At 38.1% G+C, this 20988-nt stretch overlaps 1 protein-coding gene across 7 annotated transcripts in view; it reads right to left on the bottom strand.

The window, feature by feature from the left end:
• The window catches only part of LOC106163668 (uncharacterized), a 76020-nt gene that overhangs the window by 23245 nt on the left and 31787 nt on the right, over positions 1-20988 (bottom strand). For 4 of the 7 annotated variants that reach the window (XM_086994342.1, XM_086994340.1, XM_086994343.1 and 1 more), the window contains exons 3-12: positions 13416-13594; positions 11531-11631; positions 6346-6435; positions 5954-6041; positions 5328-5411; positions 4374-4493; positions 3594-3735; positions 3153-3259; positions 2427-2565; positions 888-1816 (exon numbers count right to left, since the gene is read on the bottom strand). In XM_086994342.1, coding sequence (XP_086850468.1) covers positions 888-1816; positions 2427-2565; positions 3153-3259; positions 3594-3735; positions 4374-4493; positions 5328-5411; positions 5954-6041; positions 6346-6435; positions 11531-11631; positions 13416-13594 — 1979 coding nt within the window. Of the gene's footprint in view, positions 1-887; positions 1817-2426; positions 2566-3152; positions 3260-3593; positions 3736-4373; positions 4494-5275; positions 5412-5803; positions 5818-5878; positions 5908-5953; positions 6042-6345; positions 6436-11530; positions 11632-13415; positions 13595-20988 lie in introns of those variants that run through there. The other 3 variants (XM_086994344.1, XM_086994345.1, XM_086994346.1) reach the window with 3 other exon arrangements.

Genomic DNA, 20988 nt, shown 5'->3' with positions numbered 1-20988 from the left:
AAATGAGATCTACATGATATAAAGTAATAAATCCTAATGCGAAGTCAAAAGGAGTGTTCAAAATGTCCAGTGATATACAACATGCATGATTTTAAAAAAATCAATACAGTTAATCCAAATTGTTTAAAGCTTCAAAAGTAAAACTCAAATTGTGCAAGTTGTCCAATATCACGTTAAATGATGTTGAGCAAAAGTGAATTTTGACTATGTTCCAAATGAAATCAAATTCACTGCAGTGTTATATGTTAACTGCAAAAGAGGACTTTCATAGCAGAAATACAAATTTTGTGCCACTTTTTTCCTGTCTATCAGTCTCTATTAAAATAACCATTTGTGGCAGAAAAACAGACCTTTTGTCTTAAACTTTAATCCACTACTTTCATAGGGTAAAACCTTATTCAACAGATACAGATTCAACAGATAGCTTTTCAACACCGATAAGAAAGGTAACATTTGAGCACTTTTAATGATGAAGTGCAAATAACTTATTTTTATTTATTATTATTTCATCAAACAAAGCTGCTCATTTTTCTGCCTTACTAGTGATTCCAATTACATCCGACTTCCTATGAAGTTGCACTGTCTAATAATTGGTTACTTCTGAATTTGACAAATATACAAAATCTCTCTCTCTCTCTCTCTCTCAAATGAACACACACACACACACGCATGAAAATACATACATATAAATTAACACACAGGCATAAAAATATTCCTTAAAACCTTGTGAAGAGACATAGAGATATCAATTTCCAAAATGAAGAGATATCAGTTTCCAAAATGCTCTCACTTCATATGCCAAAGAAGCTTTCAAAAGTTTCCACGTGTGAACATAAAATGTAACACTTCACATAAAAGCTTGGGTATTAATTAAACCCCATACTTACTTGGCAAGCTTTGAGTGGGAGAAATGATGTCGCTTCCCACGGATAACTGTCGCTGCGTGGGTGACATGATATCACTTCCGACCGAGTTCTGTCTTTGTATGGTTGTAAACTTTCCACTGGGGTCCATGGTAACATTGGGACCACCGACCGGATTGGCCGCCAGGGACGGACTCCGTAGGCTTCGCATGGCTGGGGATGTAACACCCGGGCTCCTTTGTGATGTGTACGCCCCCGCACCCGGCCCATTATTCTGCCCAGATGCACTGTTAAAGTTCATCGACAGCCCAAACGTTGAGCCGGCACCGGCATATCCCGGACTTCTTTGCCGTGACCCTTGACCTGTGGGGTCATGCCCTGATTGGCTGTTTCTACGTGAACCACTCGTCTGTCTCTGCCTCATCATGGGCCTGCCAAAATTGGGCATCGAATTGACCAGTCCTCCAGGCTGGGGGGTGACGCCGCCCTGGGGGGAGGCAGGGGGCGGGCTGCCCATGCTGCCCCAGGATATATTGGCGGCAGGAATGTTGTTATTCCTACCTCCCTGAAATGTGTCTGTGGTGTTCAAGCCACCAGTGCCTCCACTACCTCCTCCTCCAATCCCTTGAAACATTTCTGCGCCAAACTGACTGTTACTTCCCACAGCATTACTCAGTTCCCCAGTGCTGCCCCCTATGTCCCACATTCCAGGCTCCATCACCGATAACAAGTCATTCACACACTGTCCAGGGCTAGGCAGGTGCAAATTTAATCCTCGTGATTGGTTGTTTCTATGACGACCACTGCCAATGAGTGTTTTTACATTTAAATTGCTTCTTAAGCTCCCTAACGCCAGTAAATTCATTTGCGGTGTCCCCGCATTGGACTGAATTATCGACTTCATAAGACTTGTGGATGCCGATCCCTTCATCTCATTTTCAGTGTCACATTCCCTAGATATAACAAAACAAATGAACAGATTCATTAAAACATTTTCTAGATATAACACTGCAATTGAGTATTCTTTAAAGCACTTATTACAACCAATATTAATTAGACTTTTAATATTTAGTAAGGACTAAGAATTGAATAAAATGCTGCATCTTGAAAAAAACAAAATATTTTCAACTTATGTCTGATTTATGAACCATAGCCCTGGCATTTTTATTATCACTACTTTACCACCTGACAGGTAGCTGATGAGTTACTTTTTACATCACAACTTGAACTCAAAAGTGGTCCACCTCGAGTAAAAGGAATTCTAGGAAGTTTAAAGTGATATGAGACACACAACTTTGGAATTGTCAATTATCACTCCTTCAAGTGTTCAAATCACCATGTGTCCTGAGAAAACTGTTGCCGTGGAAAGAGCAGTCTTACGTGACGTAGAACGTACTTACGTTGTAAATCTATATTCTCAGAAAATGCACAAAGAATTAAGGAGTGTATTTTTCCTCACACAACAATATTGCAAATGTTGTATATCTGTGGATTGAAAAAAAATATACTGCTTTATTCATTATGTATCATATCAAAGAATGTGCTGACAGTACATATACTTACCGTATGATAGAATGTGTGGACAATACAAACTGTTCTTCCCCCTCCTTGACCAATTTACTGGTGGAGCGTACAAAAACATAGCGAGTCTCCTGAATCTTAAACCTGTAGACTCCACTGGTATCCGATCCATTTTTTAAAACTAGAACACAATACAGAATACATATATAATACTTTTAATGTAACAAGTTCCTAATAGAGCATAAACAGAATTTACTTCACTATAAGTCACTTGAAAGAAGCTTATGCAGGTGGATTTTCCAATATTGGTAACAATAATGTGTAATATGCATGTTTGTTTTAGGGGCAAGTCATATCAATATAACTATTTATCTATTAATCTATTCTTTACATCCTTTATTTCCTTTTATCATTACAATTTCATATATTTTCTCATTAAATAATTATCATCACTTTCTTTTTTCTTTATTTTAAATATCATTGATACCCATGTCCTTAAAATTCCTGTGACATGGCAGTTTATTTTTGACTTAGTTGAAATAACTGTAGTTATCATTTCATGCAACAATGAGGTGTTTGCTTCTAAATGATATAAAAGCTAATTAAAAGAACAATATTCAATTTAACAAACTATCAAAAAACATAAACTTATAACAATTCTGGTCACAAAAAATTCACCTTTTAAAGAATTTTGAACAAGTAAAAATACTATGAAATGTTTATTATTATTATTATCTTTTTATTCACTTATTTATTTTGGGGTCTCACCTTCCTGCAAATGTCTGCTTAATTGCTGAACATCGTTAACATGGCAGAAGTCTTGGATGTTCTGGCCCACAAATTCTGTATACTTATAATGAGCACTCTTGATTTCACTAGAAAAGAAAATGAGTTTTGATTAACATAAGTGAGAATCTCTCTCTCTCACACACACACCCATCTCTCTCTCCCTCCAAACACACACACATACACATCCCCTCTCTTTCTGCACTTTCCTCCTTCTATTGTCTGCATAACAACATTCATTCTTCCCATCAATTCTATTTCTTTCTTTACACAAACATACACACACACAAACACCCAGGCTCTCTCTCTCTCTCTCTCTCTCTCTCTCTCTCTCACACACACACACACACACACACACACACACACACACACACACACACACACACACACACACACACACACACACACACATAATGCCCATACCTCATGTTACACATGAGTATTTTGCCAGTGGGTGCCTGTTTTGTCGTAAACTGTTCAATGCCCAGCATTGTGCTCGCTGTCGTGGTTGGAGTCTCACTGAGGCTTAGACGACGCGCAATGCAAACCAGGCACGACTGAATATCTGAAAGAGAGTTCAAACTTCTTTTTGGACTGATGAAAGAATCATATATAGGAAGGCAGTTAACTAATAATCATATGACCTTTGTGATTTACAATAGAGTTTATGTGGTGCAAGTAGGTTGTTGCGTCAAATATTTCCTGTAACGAGGTAATGGCTCATTCACAATTATCTGTCTATACAGAGAGATAAGGTGTTAACATCATTAAGCTAACTGCACTCAGCAGGGGGAGGCTGTGTTCTGTCAGGTATGTTACCCAAGTCTAGGGGGAGATGTGTTCTGTCAGGTGTGACAGGTGTGTTACCTGAGTCCAGGGGGAGATGTGTTCTGTCAGGTGCGACAGGTGTGTTACCTGAGTCCAGGGGGAGATGTGTTCTGTCAGGTGTGACAGGTGTGTTACCTGAGTCCAGGGGGAGCTGTGTTCTGTCAGGTGTGACAGGTGTGTTACCAGAGTCTAGGGGGAGCTGTGTTCTATCAGGTGTGACAGGTGTGTTACCTGAGTCTAGGGGGAGCTGTGTTCTATCAGGTGTGACAGGTATGTTACCTGAGTCTAGGGGGAGCTGTGTTCTATCAGGTGTGACGGGTGTGTTACCTGAGTCTAGGGGGAGCTGTGTTCTGTCAGGTGTGACGGGTGTGTTACCTGAGTCTAGGGGGAGCTGTGTTCTATCAGAAGAGTAATTCTGAGGTATGGTGCTGATCTGCATAGTCTCATACTGGGAGATTTGGGTCTGCTTGACTTCTACATCATCATCCTCCTCTCCTGAAATCATGTATTTAATTTCTATTTATTTTCTGATATAATATTATAATATGACAAGGGGGGATAGAAGCTGTCTTCTGGAAGATGGTCAGAATCTTTAAGTTTATACTGAAGGGCACGTATTTTTTTCTGTGGGAAGACGATCAAAAATGGAGAATGGATCAACAAAGATAATTTTCCAAGACTGTCAAAAACTCTAGATCTGCCCCTGGCATGATACAATACAATACATATGATACAATATAATATAATATAAGAGTTTGTGGGCATATTGCTGAAAAGTTATCTTCTTCCCATGATCCTGTCCCTTGGCATCATCGCTTAGCTCCACCCCTTGACCTGTCCCCTCAGCTCCACCCCTTGACCTGCCCCCTCAGCTCCACCCCTTGACCTGCCCCCTCAGCTCCACCCTTGACCTGCCCCCTCAGCTCCACCCCTTGACCTGTCCCCTCAGCTCCACCCCTTGACCTGCCCCCTCAGCTCCACCCCTTGACCTGCCCCCTCAGCTCCACCCCTTGACCTGTCCCCTCAGCTCCACCCCTTGACCTGTCCCCTCAGCTCCACCCCTTGACCTGCTCCCTTAGCTCCAACCCTTGACCTGCCCCCTCAGCTCCACCCCTTGACATGCCCCCCCTTAGCTCCGCCCCATGGCTGGACCCACTTGGCTCCGCCCTTTAGCTTCGCTTCCTTGTATACTACTTACTATTGCACTCGACCCATCACCGCCTAATTGGAGGTTTGATCAGCATTCTACAGTAGAACCTACATCTTCATTTACATACCTGGAGGTTTGATCAGCATTCTACAGTAGAACCTACATCTTCATTTACATACCTGGAGGTTTGATCAGCATTCTACAGTAGAACGTACGGCTACAGTTGCCTAGGGAGCCTTCTCTTGGCCAAGACAAGCTGCCACCTAGTAGAGAAACAAGAAAAAGTTGTGAGAATCAATCCCTGACAGATGTGAATCTATGAGTGGTTTATGTGCATCTGGGGTTAGACTTTCAAGGAGTTTTTAGTCATTTCACAAATGGGCAAAGGTAGAATATAACTCTATAAATAGCTTTTTAAACTAAAAGTGTACTTACAATTTTTGATATGGAATACCATGGATGACTTACATAATTACACAATAGCAAAAGGAAAGTTCTACTTTTTTCTAGTCAAAATTTCTTCAAGCTAGGGAGAATTTGTGCCACTGCGTTATGTATGTACAGCACATATGTTTATGTGTACAGACCAGCATGTGTGCAAATATGTAAACAAGTTCATGTATGCGTGTGTGCAAGCATCTGTATGATTCCTTACCTACTGACATGGGCAGCAAATTACTGCTGAACTGTGCATGTATGTGTGCGTGCAGGCATCTGTATGATTCCTTACCTACTGACATGGGCAGCAAACTGCTGCTGAACTGTACATGTATGTGTGCGTGTAAGCATCTGTATGATTCCTTACCTACTGACATGGGCAGCAAACTGCTGCTGAACTGAGCGTGATCTCCTACGTGGATGATATTATATATACTTTTGGCTACAACATCACACTGAAATGAACAAAACATGAAACACAATGTAAGTTGATATGAAAACAAGATGCAATTTTTTTATTGAGGCCCACAGGGGTGTTACAAAAGTCATGGAGTTTAAAAGAGTACCATGCCAGAGGCAATGCTATAATAAACTACAGTGTGAACATTGAGCTTAAATAAAATTTGTTGTTTAAACTATTATGAATGTCATTTAGAGATAATTTTGAAATAAACAAATACTTCAAGTACCATTTTAAATCAAATATTTAATCAACTTAAAAAAAAAAAGAATTCCTAAGAATATTTTTTGCCCACTTACAGGATTGTACTTGAGGTACTGTGCGATGTTCTCAGATACAAACTCCACCTTCCCCTGACTGTTAACAACAAACAGGAAACCGTCCAGTGCCTGGAAGAGTGAACAAAGGTACTATGTCAGCCTATGGGAATATAGCCATCATAGTGTGTGTGTGTGTGTGTGTGTGTGTGTGTGTGTGCGCGTGCGTGCGTGCGTGCGTGCGTGCGTGCGTGCGTGCGTGTGTGTGTGAGAGAGAAAGAGAGAAAGAGAGAGACTTTGTGTGTGAGAGAGAGAGAGAGCTATTTGTGTTTGTGTGCACAAACATGAAAAGCTCACGCATTTGTATTTGTCTATGACATAAATTATGTATACAATTGGAGACTTTTTAACTCTACTTATTCCACAAACAAACAAATAATAGTTATTAAATAATTAAAATAATCAAATCAGAGGTATATTTTCATTCATAATTTTACAAGAGAAATCATGTAACTGAGTAACAACATACTGAAACTGGTAATATCAGGAAGCCTGGTTGCTAGAAACCCTACAAAGTCACAGGAAGGGAAAAGAAAACCCTCAAAGTCCTTCAATCTCAAACACGGCTTTATGCCTAGTCATTTATTCCTCCTAATTCTACTAATTTTAGATAATTTGGCCATTATAAAATGTTTGTAAGTGTCAAATCCATAATTATTTCAGATCAGTAGACAGGGTGATATACAGACGACTAGGGAAGACGGTCATTCATACAGACATGGGGATAAAATTCTGCATTCATAAACTCCCATAAATGTCACCAGTCCAGACAAAAACTTCCAGAGACACAAAAACAAAACCATATGTAAGGCAAATATTGCACTGGTGCCAGCATCAATATGAGTGTTTTCCTTTTCTGTAATGTAAACATGCACATCCAAAATTATTCAGTTTGTTGTTTCCCCCCCCCCCCCCTCTTTCTCGTCTTTCTAGGATCAAAAATATGTTTCTGCCTCTCTCTCTCTCTCTCATCTGTCTATTGACAAAAATCTTTTTGCCTCTCTCTCTCTCTCTCTCATCTGTCTATTGACAAATCTCTCTCTCTCTCTCTCTCTCTCTCTCTCTCTCTCTCTCTCTCTTCAAACACAAACACCTATCACATTCAACCATGCAGACACCAACACACACACACACACACATACACACACACACACACACACACACACACACACACATGCAGCTTTATATACTCACAGCTAACCGTATTTCAAAACAACAGTGACTAACTACACACTTACAATAGCCATGAACTTTGAGTTCCCTTATCTGAACCAGACAGACACAACAAAACAAATACAGCCCCCCCCCCCTTGCTCCAACACACCCACGCACTATAACTTAAACAATTAACCAGACCCTTGTTGACCCAATAAATAAATGTGATAATTTTTTTTTTCTGAAATTGATACTTAATTTATGTTCATTTTTAGATTCTCAGAAACAGCGGCCCAGCCTGATACCAAGTCTGAACAAAAATGATTGAATGTATCTCGAAAAAAAAAACACTCTTCTTGTTTACGATAGTACACAGGAAAAATCAAAAAGTTCTGAAAAGCTTGGTCACATCACAAAGAAAAATTGTCCAATAGGGACAACTTGGACCCCATTCCCACAGATTTTAGATTGATCTATCCCTGTGGGAAGTCTCACTAGATTACTGTCAGCTAAGCTGGCTTAAGCATCTATCCCGCCTACTAAAAGCTGTATGGGGGTAATTAACTGTCGTGCGCACTCGGCCGACTGCAATTTAGCGTGAACCCCCAGGGAGTTAGGTCGATCCAAATGGATCCATCTAAATCTCTGGGAATGCACTCTTGAACTAATTATTATAACTGATCCTGTAAAATAGCAAGCAAAAACCAGAAGTAATTTTTTGTATGGTTTTTGTCATTTTATACTATATAAAATAGCAGAAATGATTAAATTTTAATAAACCAAATCGAAATATTGTACAGGTACTTCATATTTGTGAGCAATTATTGAAATCTAATAACTATCTCATCAAAATGTCACAAAAATGTCACAAAATCACAAAATCAATATCAGGGACAATTTTCACATGGAATTTTCTACTGAAAAATTCAAATGACTGGAAAATTTCTGCTGCAGCAGAATGTTGAATAAAACCAAGGAAATATTAAGGTGAAAATAGTAAAACAGTTTACAACAGCATCAAATTAAAATACAATTTATATATGGCTAGGTTACAAGTGATATCATGTTATATGTACATGCACGTTGTATATGTGAGATAATACTGTGTCGCCCAGAGCGACATATCAAAGAACACCTGGTCCCAGTTCCCTGGCTTAATTGACTAGGATTCCCATTAGAGTGCTGTTACACTGCTCCTGATAGGGTAAGTTGTGCCCATGTGACGAAGTAACCTTGGTAACTAAGTTCTTTACCAGGGAACCTGACTTAAATTTCTTTATGAAACCAGGGCCTGATTTCTGTTTCACAAAAATACTTAAGTCAGTTCCTTGGCTTAGTTGACTAGGATTTCCATGAGAGTGTTGTTACACTGTTCCTGATAGGATAAGATGTGCCCATGTGACCATGTAACCCTGGTAACTAAGCTCTTTACCAGAAAACCTGACTTAAGTTTCTTTATGGAACTAGGACCTAGAGTGTCACAAAAAGGAGCTCAAGGCATAAATATCTACAGGGTGGTAGAATATTATTCCACATACATACAGCACGAAAGTTCTCGCATTTCACCATAAAACACCTCTTAAACTGAATAAAGAGAATATTGCCACAGTCACGCAACATTTTCTAGGTATGTATTTTCTGGAGGGTTAAACACTGATGGGTGCTTCACAACAACCAGTGATGCCACAGTTTAAAATGTATCAGCATTATTTGTATGCACATCAGGTATGATTTTGGTATGTAAGGAAAAAATTTGGAGGAAATGCCTCCGCAGCTTTACATCCAGAGGGGAAAAGCTTTGGCTTAACAAAGGCAAAAAAACTGCCCAGAAAAAAAAAAACTGGGGGAAAAAAACCATGTCATGTGTTAGGTGTGACAGTGTGTTAATTATAGACATATACACAAAAAGTAATAGCATTTAAAATGGCACCTTGTTCTAGCGTATTATATGTAATCAGCCGGTCAAATGTCAACTAAAATGGTACTCACCACCAACAAAGACCCAGTAGTTCCTTGCAGTTTTTTCAAATTGTCTATCTTCAAATTCATAAAGTAATTGCGTAACATCCGAAACAAAATAAAACATACATGCATGCATGCGTCTGAACAGCCAGTATAGATTTTCTCTGCAGTAAAAATCCATCAAGAGAAGCCTATGTAACCCAGCAACCCTTATTTTCTAGAATGTGCAGTCAGTGGCGCATCTTATTCAGTGTTTCTTCATTGCTGGATTGCAGGTGCATTCAAAAGAGACCAAATTCAAGCCGAAGACGGTCCAGCTTTCACCAGCAGACATACCACACATGGACTGTAAAAGGGACCCCACACAAACAAACTTAGTATTTATTTCTTCTACTGAAAATAAAAGGGCAAACCGCACTGGTAAGATCAGAAAAAAAAATCAACAGTTTCTATTTGACCAGGTCTGAACGCGCCTGACGTCAGAAACTACACAGTTTATTATTCTTGTTGTGTTTCTCTTATGACATGTGCGAGTAAGTCCACAATTTACCAGGCTTCTTTGGTTACGACAACAATTCAAATGACAGCACAGTCTGAGAAACGCCAGACAATTTGATCATGCCAGCGACAGATTAAAAGACGATGAGCATGTTCACATCGAGGAGTTTCACTGGGTACTTTACAGCTACTTGAATTCCAATTCACTGATATAAATTCCATAACACAAGGGCAAAGCATAAAGTAAAAGGAAAGTCAGTTTCCTTATGATAAAAAAAGGAAAAGTAGAAAAGAAAAATAAACTTTGTTTGGGTGTGAACAGCTCATGCTTTGATTAACATCCCTCTTTGGGGGGGGGGGGGCAGAGAGAGAGAGAGAGAGAGAGAGAGAGAGAGAGAGAGGTGGACGTAGAGTTTAACTGACAAACCAGAGAATGGAAAACTCGGCGTTGCTCAAGCCAACAGACTTTGTGTATTTCTCTGCATGATGTAATCAAAGCAACTACTTTTCACCTGGCAACATTCACATTGATAAAATGCCATTATTATGGTCATTTATTTGTCATTTGTGAACACCTATTATAAAATAAGGCTAAAACTCATAGAGAATAAAGTCCAGTTTATGTAAAGCTCGGACAGACCATCATATGATTCATTCTCCATCTTTTAGTCTAAGATGCCATCAAGCTTCTGCCCACACAGCCGAAAACATCCGAGGTATATATGACAAAACTCCTTGAGAAACAGATAAGAACAATGATTTTCTCAACAAAAGCATACTCCTTCTTTCACGACTATATGTGTTTACAAACGAGAATGCTAATGACAGCAAACGTAGTAAGTATACGTGGAAAATGGAAGAACATCCTTCAAAACAGTGATTTGTGTCTCTGTAATCATAAGAACACTTCAACTACCCACGCAAATGAGCAGAAATCATACTCGAGCTTCTTACAGCTCGAAAACTACTTTTTCTATCTATTTTATGTTGCCATGGCGAGGAAATGAAGGTTTTCCTGTTATTGTGTGCCTCCTGTGTAACATGATCACTTTATGGTGATAATATTGCTACATCCACGGCGCATTCACACACAGCCCTCAATCTGAACCGGAGAAAGTCTAAAACATGTCAACACATGTAAAATTGATTTAAAAGATTCACAGTCCAAGCAGACCAGATCAACTCATGGCAAATGATGTAATCGAGCTGTGCAGAGGAAGGACTATGGTAATGACTTGATCTTTTCAATGAGAAAAAAATTTGACTTTTTTTCAGATACATAATTTTAAAAACATTAAAGATACATTTCTGTGTAGCATCTGTGGTGCTTTTTCTGTATACAATAGAACTATAAGGTAGCCTGTTTATCAATTTTGTTGCTATCACTCAAAAAGAATGTTCTAATTTTAAGAATTTAGGACTTAAAAAAATACAGTATCTGTAAAATTCATCATTTTTCGCCATTGAGAAGATCAAGTCATTACCATACTGTGAGCTCCCACTGGAGGTGGGGTGGGGGTGGGGGGGGGGGGGTGGACAGTTAAATACCTACCTCCAGCAGCAGTGGTCCTAGTACCTCATTGGCCAGAATCGTCGGCTTGCTTGATGACACGTCGCTCTGTTGTACAGCCTCGTTTGGGCGATTTGTCGATTCTGAAAAAGAAAATTAGTTCAGAATGAACTCTAAAAAATGGCAAAAATTGTAAAAACAGATTTTTGACATCAAACAAATAACATGAAAAGAGATTTCTGACATGCAATTTTAAACCTTTTGGGCAAATTTGTCAATTCTGAAAAAAATGTAAACAATGTACTTTAAAAAGAAGCAAAAATTTTAAATAGAGATTTTTGGCATCAAATAAATATCATAAATTGAGATTTCTAACAAGCAATTTGAAACCTTTTAAGGGAAAGTCAAGTTACTTTGGATTGTTGATATTAACATACAATGAAGAGTGACCTAGACAGACGGCAGATCATCCATACTACATAAACCCTTCCCACTCCCTTTCTCATAGGCCTCCTTTTTTGATCTATTTTACTATACAGTTTTCATCATAAACATTAGTATTAAGTACGCAAGAAACAAAACAGAACCCCAAAATATGATTCCCTTATTCTGACAAAGGGGTTATACACCCCACTTCCATAAATTTTTTTATGAATTCAATATATTTGAAAAGTAAAATTATTTGCTATGTTTAATAATTATGTATTTATGTTGGGCGTTAACGGGAGTCACCCTAACAATTTTATGAAAAGGAGTAAAAGAGCGGAGCGTAACAGATTGTGAAATGCGTACCGACATACCATGGGCCCAGGGGCCCAACTGCTCCATGATAAGTTCTGAAAGAGAAATCTGTACACAGCGAGATGTCCGTAATCGATCTATCCCTGTGGGGAGTCTCACTAGATTACTGTCAGCTTGGCCAGCTTAAGCGTCTGTCTCGCCTACTAAAAGCTGTAAGGTGGTAATTAACTATGGTGTCTGCTCGGCTGACTGCAATTTAGCCTGAACCCCCAGGGAGTTAGGTCGATCTAAAACTTAATCCTTAGATCGATCTAAATCTCTGGGAAAGCACCCTTAGAGGTGCAGTAGCCAGTCATCTGTGCTTCTCTTAATTTTTTTTTCCACTGGGAGCAAGCTTCAGACACAGTGCCTTTTATCTGTCCTATTATTTTAGAGCTAAATTTATTTTTTAAAATTATTATTATTATTATTATTATTATTATTATTAATACCATTATTATTATTATCATTAATTATCAGACCCAATTCCAAAATTCTATCAAACAACAAGGTAATACTGTCTTTAATCCGTTCCTGTTTTTTTTTCTCCAATGTCATCTCATAACAATAAGCTGTTTCCACTTTAACTCTGTAAAATCAACTCAAGTTAGGTGGCTCCATACAGGAAAACAATCCGACCTTGAGAATCTTTTAATGTGTTGATGCGGGGGTTCCCACAGCCTGACCTTCTAACCCTGAAACCACAGCTTGTTCTCTGGTGGTTATACATGTCGTAGGATTAAACCCACAGTCAAACAGTTTAAAACTTGTAACATAGATCGGTTCTTACCACAAGTTACTAATTGCCTTGCATTTTCACATAAACCTTGCCAGCCAAAAGCACCTGCAATATCTAAAAATATTGCGGGTCCATCTCAAGCGGTAATGACCAGCTGAATAGGCCATTTTCCCATGTTTGCCATTCAAGGAAAACTTTTGTTCATATTTTCGTTTTATTTTTCGTGAAATTGAAGTAGCACTGGACTATGGCAAAAGCACAGATTGTTGCAATCCACTTAAGCCTGTTTTTAAAATCCTGTCCATCCTCACACAATTCTTCTCAAAATTCCGCCATCTTGCCAACATAACCAACATCATACTTACAACACATGGGAGTCCACAGCACATCGTACTCCAATCAACTTACCTCTTTTGATCCTGTTAATCTCCTTGACCGTTTCTTGAAGTATTGCACGCTTCTCTGGCTTAAATGTGACAGTACTCATGTCCGATATGGAAGCTGAGATGAGCTGCGCCAGCTCGCTGATATAGCTACTGCTGTGTTGTGCGGCAGGGACAGCTGGGGGATCATCTAGGGATGTGGATCTGGAATGGGAAAATAAATAAATAAATAAATTAATTAATTAATTAATAAATTAATAAATAAATAAATAATTTAATTTAATTTAAAACATTAATTGAGTTATCAAGGGAAGATATATATAAGTTAATTAAATGATCAATTGACTAATTGATTGATTGATTGATTGATTACTAATGAAAATGAATGAAAGCATCAACCAATTAATAAACAGGGATGGGGCTTTTTGGTTCCCAAAAAGCCAGAAATTTGCCTTTAGTCAGAAAATATCTCATTAATGTTGTAAGCACAAACACTTCCCAAAAAATCGCAAAATCCACCAATAGTGAGGAAAATATCATCCTTGATAAAATTAGTGAGTGAGTGAATGAGGGAGAGGAGTGAATGATTGAATGGATGGGCAAACAGACAGATTATCAGACGGAAGACACCGATCTACTGAAACCGATGACAAATTGGTAACAGTGGGCATTTGTTAAGTGGTCTGTTAAGTGGTCATTTTTTACCACTGGCAAAGCTTTCCAGAACATGGAAAAAACTTGAACAAGCCACCATATTGTAGATCATTGCTTTCACTATTAGTTATTTCTGGGAAATGCATGAAAAGGAATGACAGAGCACTCTGAGAAAATTCTTCGGAATGTTCAACATGATAACTTCACACAGCTTCCCAGCTGCTATGAGAAAACAGAAAACCTTCAGAACATTGCAAAGAATAGGTTTGTTTCTTCTTGCCCAATATCCATTTCTCCATTCTCACCCCCAAAAAATTAATTAATTAAAAATAATAATAATCACCCCCTTTTTGTATTTTTCTTAATTAAACAAATCTTCACTGAAAAATATTCTCTGTAAAAATTCTACATCAAAAAAGAAATTAACCATTTAACTATTCACTTCCCTAACCTGCACAAAAACATTGGCTGAAGAGCAGAAACATATATTTTCCTTACAGGCCTCAACATGCCTCCTATACAACACATTCACAACGTTAATAGAATACCAACATTGGTCTACAGCATCTATGATCCCTCTTCTGAAGGTCATTTCAATCACAACAGCAACTTTTTTTTTTTTTTGTTCTCAGCAAAGGAGCAATTGTAAATCAAAGCGACTATAGAAGTGACTATGAACACTAAAGCGCATTCGTTTCAATGCCAGATATTATCCCTCACCAATGGAAGCGCAATTGGAGATTCAGGGTGCATTCCCATAGATTTTAGATAGATCTATCCTCGTGGGGAGTCTCACTAGATAATCAGATAATCCGCCTACTACAAGCTGTAAGGGGGTAATTAACTTTTGTGCCCGCTCGGCTGACAGCTATTTAGAGCGAACTCCCAGGGAGTTATGTCAATCTAGTTGGATCGATCTAATCTGTGGGAATGGGGTCATAGATCATTTTGTGGATACATGATTTTGCTTGTCGAAATGAGGGGGGGGGAGGAGTTGATAAAGGAGGGAACTTAGGCAGGAAAAGGTCCTGCCTTTCGCTCTGCTTTAAATCTGCATATAAAAACTTGATTTAACCCCATAGAGCCCGTCACCGCATATGTGCGGTTCAATTATCGCTTACCCCAAACGCCCAGAACCGCATATGTGCGTATCTTGGAAAGATCGTCTTCTGTACTCTTTTGAATCGTGAGTCATGAAATGATATATAGTTTAACATCCGGGTATGTTTCTTGTCTCTCATTGCCACCATTTTTAAAGGCGATAGAAATATATATGAGCGAGAAAACGGCGATTTTCAAGACTTAGTTGGAGAAAGTAAAATCAAGATGGCGGCTCCTCGCTACGGTAGGGACCTGCGAAGGGATACTGTTATTGAAATGATTGAAAATCCGGACTTTGAAGAGAAGTTTTCGTGTGACAGTAACATAGACAGTGGCGTTGATATTCATTTATTTATGATATAAAGGACGATAGAAATATATATGAGCGAGAAATCGGCGATTTTCTAGACCTAGCTGGTGAAAGTAAAATCAAAATGGCGACTTCTCACTACGGAAGGGGCCTGCGAATGAATACTGTTATTGAAATGATTGAAAACTACGACACTGATAAGGTGTTTTCGAGTGACAGTGATATATACAGTGGGGATGATATTCCTTTATTCATGATATAAGTTTTAAAGATGTTTTTGTCATAGATGGTGTAAAAATTTGACTTCTATTCAGCTCTGGCCACGATGTTCAGGTGAGCTGAAAAGCTGGTATACCTGATAGCAAAACGATCATAACTTGAAAATTGATAGAGATAAATTGCTGAAATTTCCTGGATTGAAAGTTACTATAATTGACATCATCCCTGTGAATTTTCAGGCAAATGTATGTAGAAATAAAAAATTGATGTGCATCAGATAAATCAACTTTGTTTTATTTTACCCATTACCAAATGAAAATGTAGTTTTTAACCGGCTATAACTTTTGATACTGCATGTTAAATTTAAATGTAATTCTATTTCCATTTAGCCTGAAATATTGGCTTTTTTAAAATGTATACTTTGTATGGGTAATAAAGGCAAACAAATAAATTATGACCAATTTACTGAGGTGACCCGGCTTTTCAAGGCTAGCTCACAGAATTAATTGGGCACAGCAGAGCTTTATGGGTCAGCATTAACTGGATCCTATGGGGTTAACAATAAATTGGCTAATTACAATATGGTATGCTGCAGAGAAGCTTAAAAGTCACAGCATTCAAACTGATTGCATCAATTGTGAATCTTTTCCTTATTGCTGTTTATTTCTAAAGAGCATCAAATTTTTTTATAGCTTTATTAGGTATTTATAGGTTAATTTGGAGGGCTCTACTTCTTCATCTTAAATTCTCTCTCTCTCTCTCTCTCTCTCTCTCTCTCTCTCTCTCTCTCTCTCTCTCTCTCTCTCTCTCTGTATTACCTCCACCATCAGAACCAATATCATACAACATGCATTCAAATGGAAAATTTCAGCAAGTTCACCTTCAATTTCATCAAAAATATTTCAAGATGGTTGACATTTACAGAGGCAGCTATGAACTGCATTACAGCACAACAACTTGTGTTATGTCACGAAAAAAAATCAACACAAAATGGACTATAAAACATCATTTTCAGATCCTGTTTTTTAAGCCCAATGCTTTTTCCATTTCAGCTCATTTGCCAGAAAATCTATAATCTTACAAATTTTTAGTTTGCCTTTTCATAATCACAGTCCACACAGTACCTATAATGAACCGATACCAAAAAACCTGCTGAAACCCTGGATTAACATTTCAGTCTCATCAAGTCCGTTGTGTGAATCCCCCAATGCTTATATCATCACCATGGCAACATGAGCTAAACATGTCACATCAAATACACGTCAGACTGGGAATTACATATACAGCACTATGGTTAATGTCACAGGTTAAGCAGATAGTTTACTGATAGCTTGGTATTAGTTTACAACCAGATTAGGTTTTCTTCTAGAAACAAGTTCAACAGGTGCCTAAATTAGCAATTAGCAATCGGCGCTTTGCTGCAAACCCATTCGCTCTGTGCTCTCACATCTCTGGAGGATGGAAACGTCAATTTCCAGTATACTAGGCACTGGGAATCGGTCAGCACTAGATCATATACGGCAGCGGGACGGAAGTGAGTAATCCAACATGGCGGTCCCTAGCGACTAGATGCTAAGGCTGATAGTCGAATGTTGTAGCAAGGAGTTATAACTCCTTGGTTGTAGTGCCGATCAAAACACAGTTCAATTGTTTTTTTTTTTAATCGTATAATAACTAGGAATATAGCACATAATTTTTATTTACTTTTAAATTTATCTTTTTATTTTTTAATCGTATTATACCTGGGATTTTGTAAACTTTGCGATTTGAATAAAGTAGATGAGTTCCACCTCCTGCTAGAGTGCAAAGCATATGATTCAATACGTGATCCCTTCAGAGGGCAGCTGTCAGAGTTCCTACCCCTAGGCGACTTCAGCTTTAATGAACTGTATAATTTTCTTATGGGTGCTCAAGACTTAAATATTCTTAGAATGGTTATGCGTTTTGTAAATAGATGCTTCCAACAAAGGGAACAAACCCTCTCTTATCGCCTGTAGATTATCATTACACATTTTATATATATCACTTTATAAACTCATTTATTAGTATTATTATACATTAATTTTATCTAATTGGGTCTAAATGCGTTTCCACGTCCTGCAAATTTACGTATCTGTAGCTGGAGTTGTCTGTTTCACCTCTATGATTGTACTTTGGCCCATTTTTAAACACGTATTCATCTATATCGCATCAAAATCATGTATATTTATTCATTTACTTATTTGTACTCTGCTATAGTTAGATGTACTGTCTTTGATTGTACCTTATTTGTGAAGGTGTATCAATAAAGAATCCCTAGGGATATAGCATACATGTATATTTTCCTAGATATTTTGCTGTAAAACTACATCCTATAAATGTCTCGGCGGCGCCACTCGGAACTACTCGGATGTCTCCGCACTCGACAATAAGTATGGTTAGTATGGAGCTTGCGGAATGAGCCGAGGATTGCCGATTGCGGCGGCGCTGGGGGCCGCCATGTTGGATTAGTCACTTCCGTCCCGCTGCCGTATATGATCTAGTGCTGACCACTGGGAATCACCCTTCATAGTTACCAGCAACGGAAATGATCAGATTTCATATATTAACCTATGCTTTGCCATACACACTTAATTGGTAGGATTATGGAAAATGATGAATATGAAAGTAGATTTCAGTGCTGCATTTAACAGAAATCATGTTTAGCTCTAATCTAAAGTCTCAGGGAGTACAGACTCTGGGAATACTCCCTGATCCTTAAAACTGGGCTTGATTGCAAATACCTTCAACTTTTCAATCCCACACTCCAGGTTTGATTGCAATATTTCTTCAGCTTTGCAATCTTAAACTCCAAGCTTGATTGCAATTATCTTCAGCTTTGCAATCCCAAACTCCAGGTTTGATTGCAATCACCTTCAGCTTTGCAATCCTAAACTCCAGGCTCGATTGCAATCACCTTCAGCCTTGCAATCCCAAACACTAGGCTTGACTGCAATTTCTGCTTCACAATCTCAAATGCCTGGCTTGCTTGCAATAACAGCCCTGCAATCTCAAACACCTGGATCACTTATATTTACTCACTTCTTTACACTTCAAACACTGGAAGTGACTGCAATAATCCACACTTTGTCCTCTACAAAAAAAGACTCTCTTGCAATAACCTTTAGATCCGTAATCTCCCTGTAATTCCACATTGTACAGATTTAACTCGTACACTAGTCTTTTGTCCACCAACATACACTCGTCGTAAAACATTCTTTTGGTCAAATCAATTCTGAAAGCCCTCCCTGGCAAGAAATTCAAGGAAGCAATTAGGATCACATAAGACTCACAACCTGTGTTGGACGTCAGGGAAATACTGGGAACAGAACAAAATTCCCTGAAATCTGAGAATCCCTTGAATAATCACATACAGGGATCTAATTGGGTGGGAATAAAATAACAGAGACTCGTCTTGTACAATCAAATCTCTAGGGGATTACAGTCCTCCAGATGATGAAAAACAAATTTGCTTGGCAAGAAGTAATATGTGTTTTAGAATTGGTTGTGGTACTACTATACCCTGGGCTTTCAGTTGGCCATTTTGTGAGTCAAAGTGTTGAAATGGTAGAATATGAACCATGATGCAGGAGGAGCTCCCACTCTCATGCATACGTACATCATGCAGAAACATGTGCGCATACACACACACACACACACACACACACACACACACACACACACACACAAACAGATACACCAGCACTGTGCATTTATGGACACAAACACACACACACACACACATAAAAAAAACACCCTCAACATATCATTAGTTCTAATTTCTGTCATTATATTAAGTATCATTTCATTCTATTTTTTCATAATGCAAGGCATAAATTCTAGGAAATAAAGGTTACGTAAGCACACGGAGCACATACCGCTGCACAGCAGTCACTGCTGCAGATTAACTTGCCTTATCGCCATGATTAACAGCTACTTTCACAATATGCTTCCTACATGCTTTTTTTATTAGTCCAATGAACTATCATGATATACGCTCGTTAATAAAATTTACCATCTGCTGTCATGTCTTTATAACTGCACCAACGTGAACTGTACTTAATGACCCCTTATTTACAGATGACGCCTCTCACATGCCTCGTATAGAACAATTCTTGATGTACTGCCCCCCACCCCACCCATCCTTTGTTCCAAATTGTTCCCCTGTCACCATACAATTTACTGCTAAATAAATTGTCTTCTTTTTTTTTTTAACTACTCCATCATTATATTTCAGATTTTCACTACATGGTGAGTACTGTAAACTATTAAAGGTTATTCACCCCATTTGTCAAAATCAGGCTAAAAATAAAAAAAAAATGCATCATTATATAAACCTTGTTTTTGGTTAAAATATTGTCATGTAATGTACATGGACACTATTTGTTTCAATGTTAAATATGGTCATTTAGGGGGTGACAATTTCACTTTTGGTTAAAACTTGTGATTCTCTATTACATTGGCTAATAACAGAAAAATTCTAATGCCAAATGGGACCTGTAACGATACAGCTGTACCAGATAGGTCTTCATACCTTTGTCAATGACTACACCAATTTTTGGTGATTTTTATCTGCAGTGGTTACAGATTTATCCCTCCAAAACAATTTCCATCTACCCCCAAATACTTCCAGTCACTTCCAACAGGTATATATGACACCAGAGACCATTTCAGTCCTAATTCGTCTTGATATTCTTCTTGATATTTTAATTAGTCCCCTAGTATATATATAGCATTATAACAAACCAACTAACTTCAGCTAAATAAGGTGAATCTGGGATTTTTTACATTATTTTCTACACTTCTAAGCCAATTACTTTGACAAGTGTCAGCGATGGTATTTAGCAAAGGTCAATTTGCATCATATGTTCTTGACATTTTTTTCAACATCATATGTTCTTGACATTTTTTTTTCAATATCATATGTTCTTTACATTTTTTCCAATATCATATGTTCTTGACATTTTTTTTATTTCAATATTATTTGTTCTTGGCATTTTTTTTTTCAACATCATAACATTTGACATTTCTACTCAATTCTATATGTTCTCAACTTTTTCTTTTCAATATCGTATTTCTTGGCATTTCTACTCGATATCATATTTGTTCTTGACATTTTTTCCCTGTTATTTATCAAGTCAGCCTAATATTTCTCTAACAGGCTTGAGACAATGGCGTCACTATGTCAGAACGTCACTACCAGTGACTGCAAAGGCACACCTACGCACATTCTAAAACAATACAAGATGAGATAATAACAAAAAACTGGAGGAAAATTCTCCCCTCCCCTCCTCTG

This window comes from Lingula anatina, chromosome 8, assembly GCF_051362555.1.
Source record: "Lingula anatina isolate TDL-2025a chromosome 8, LinAna3.0, whole genome shotgun sequence".
Lineage (NCBI taxonomy): Eukaryota > Metazoa > Brachiopoda > Lingulata > Lingulida > Lingulidae > Lingula > Lingula anatina.
This window is presented reverse-complemented; position numbering and strand designations above follow the sequence as displayed.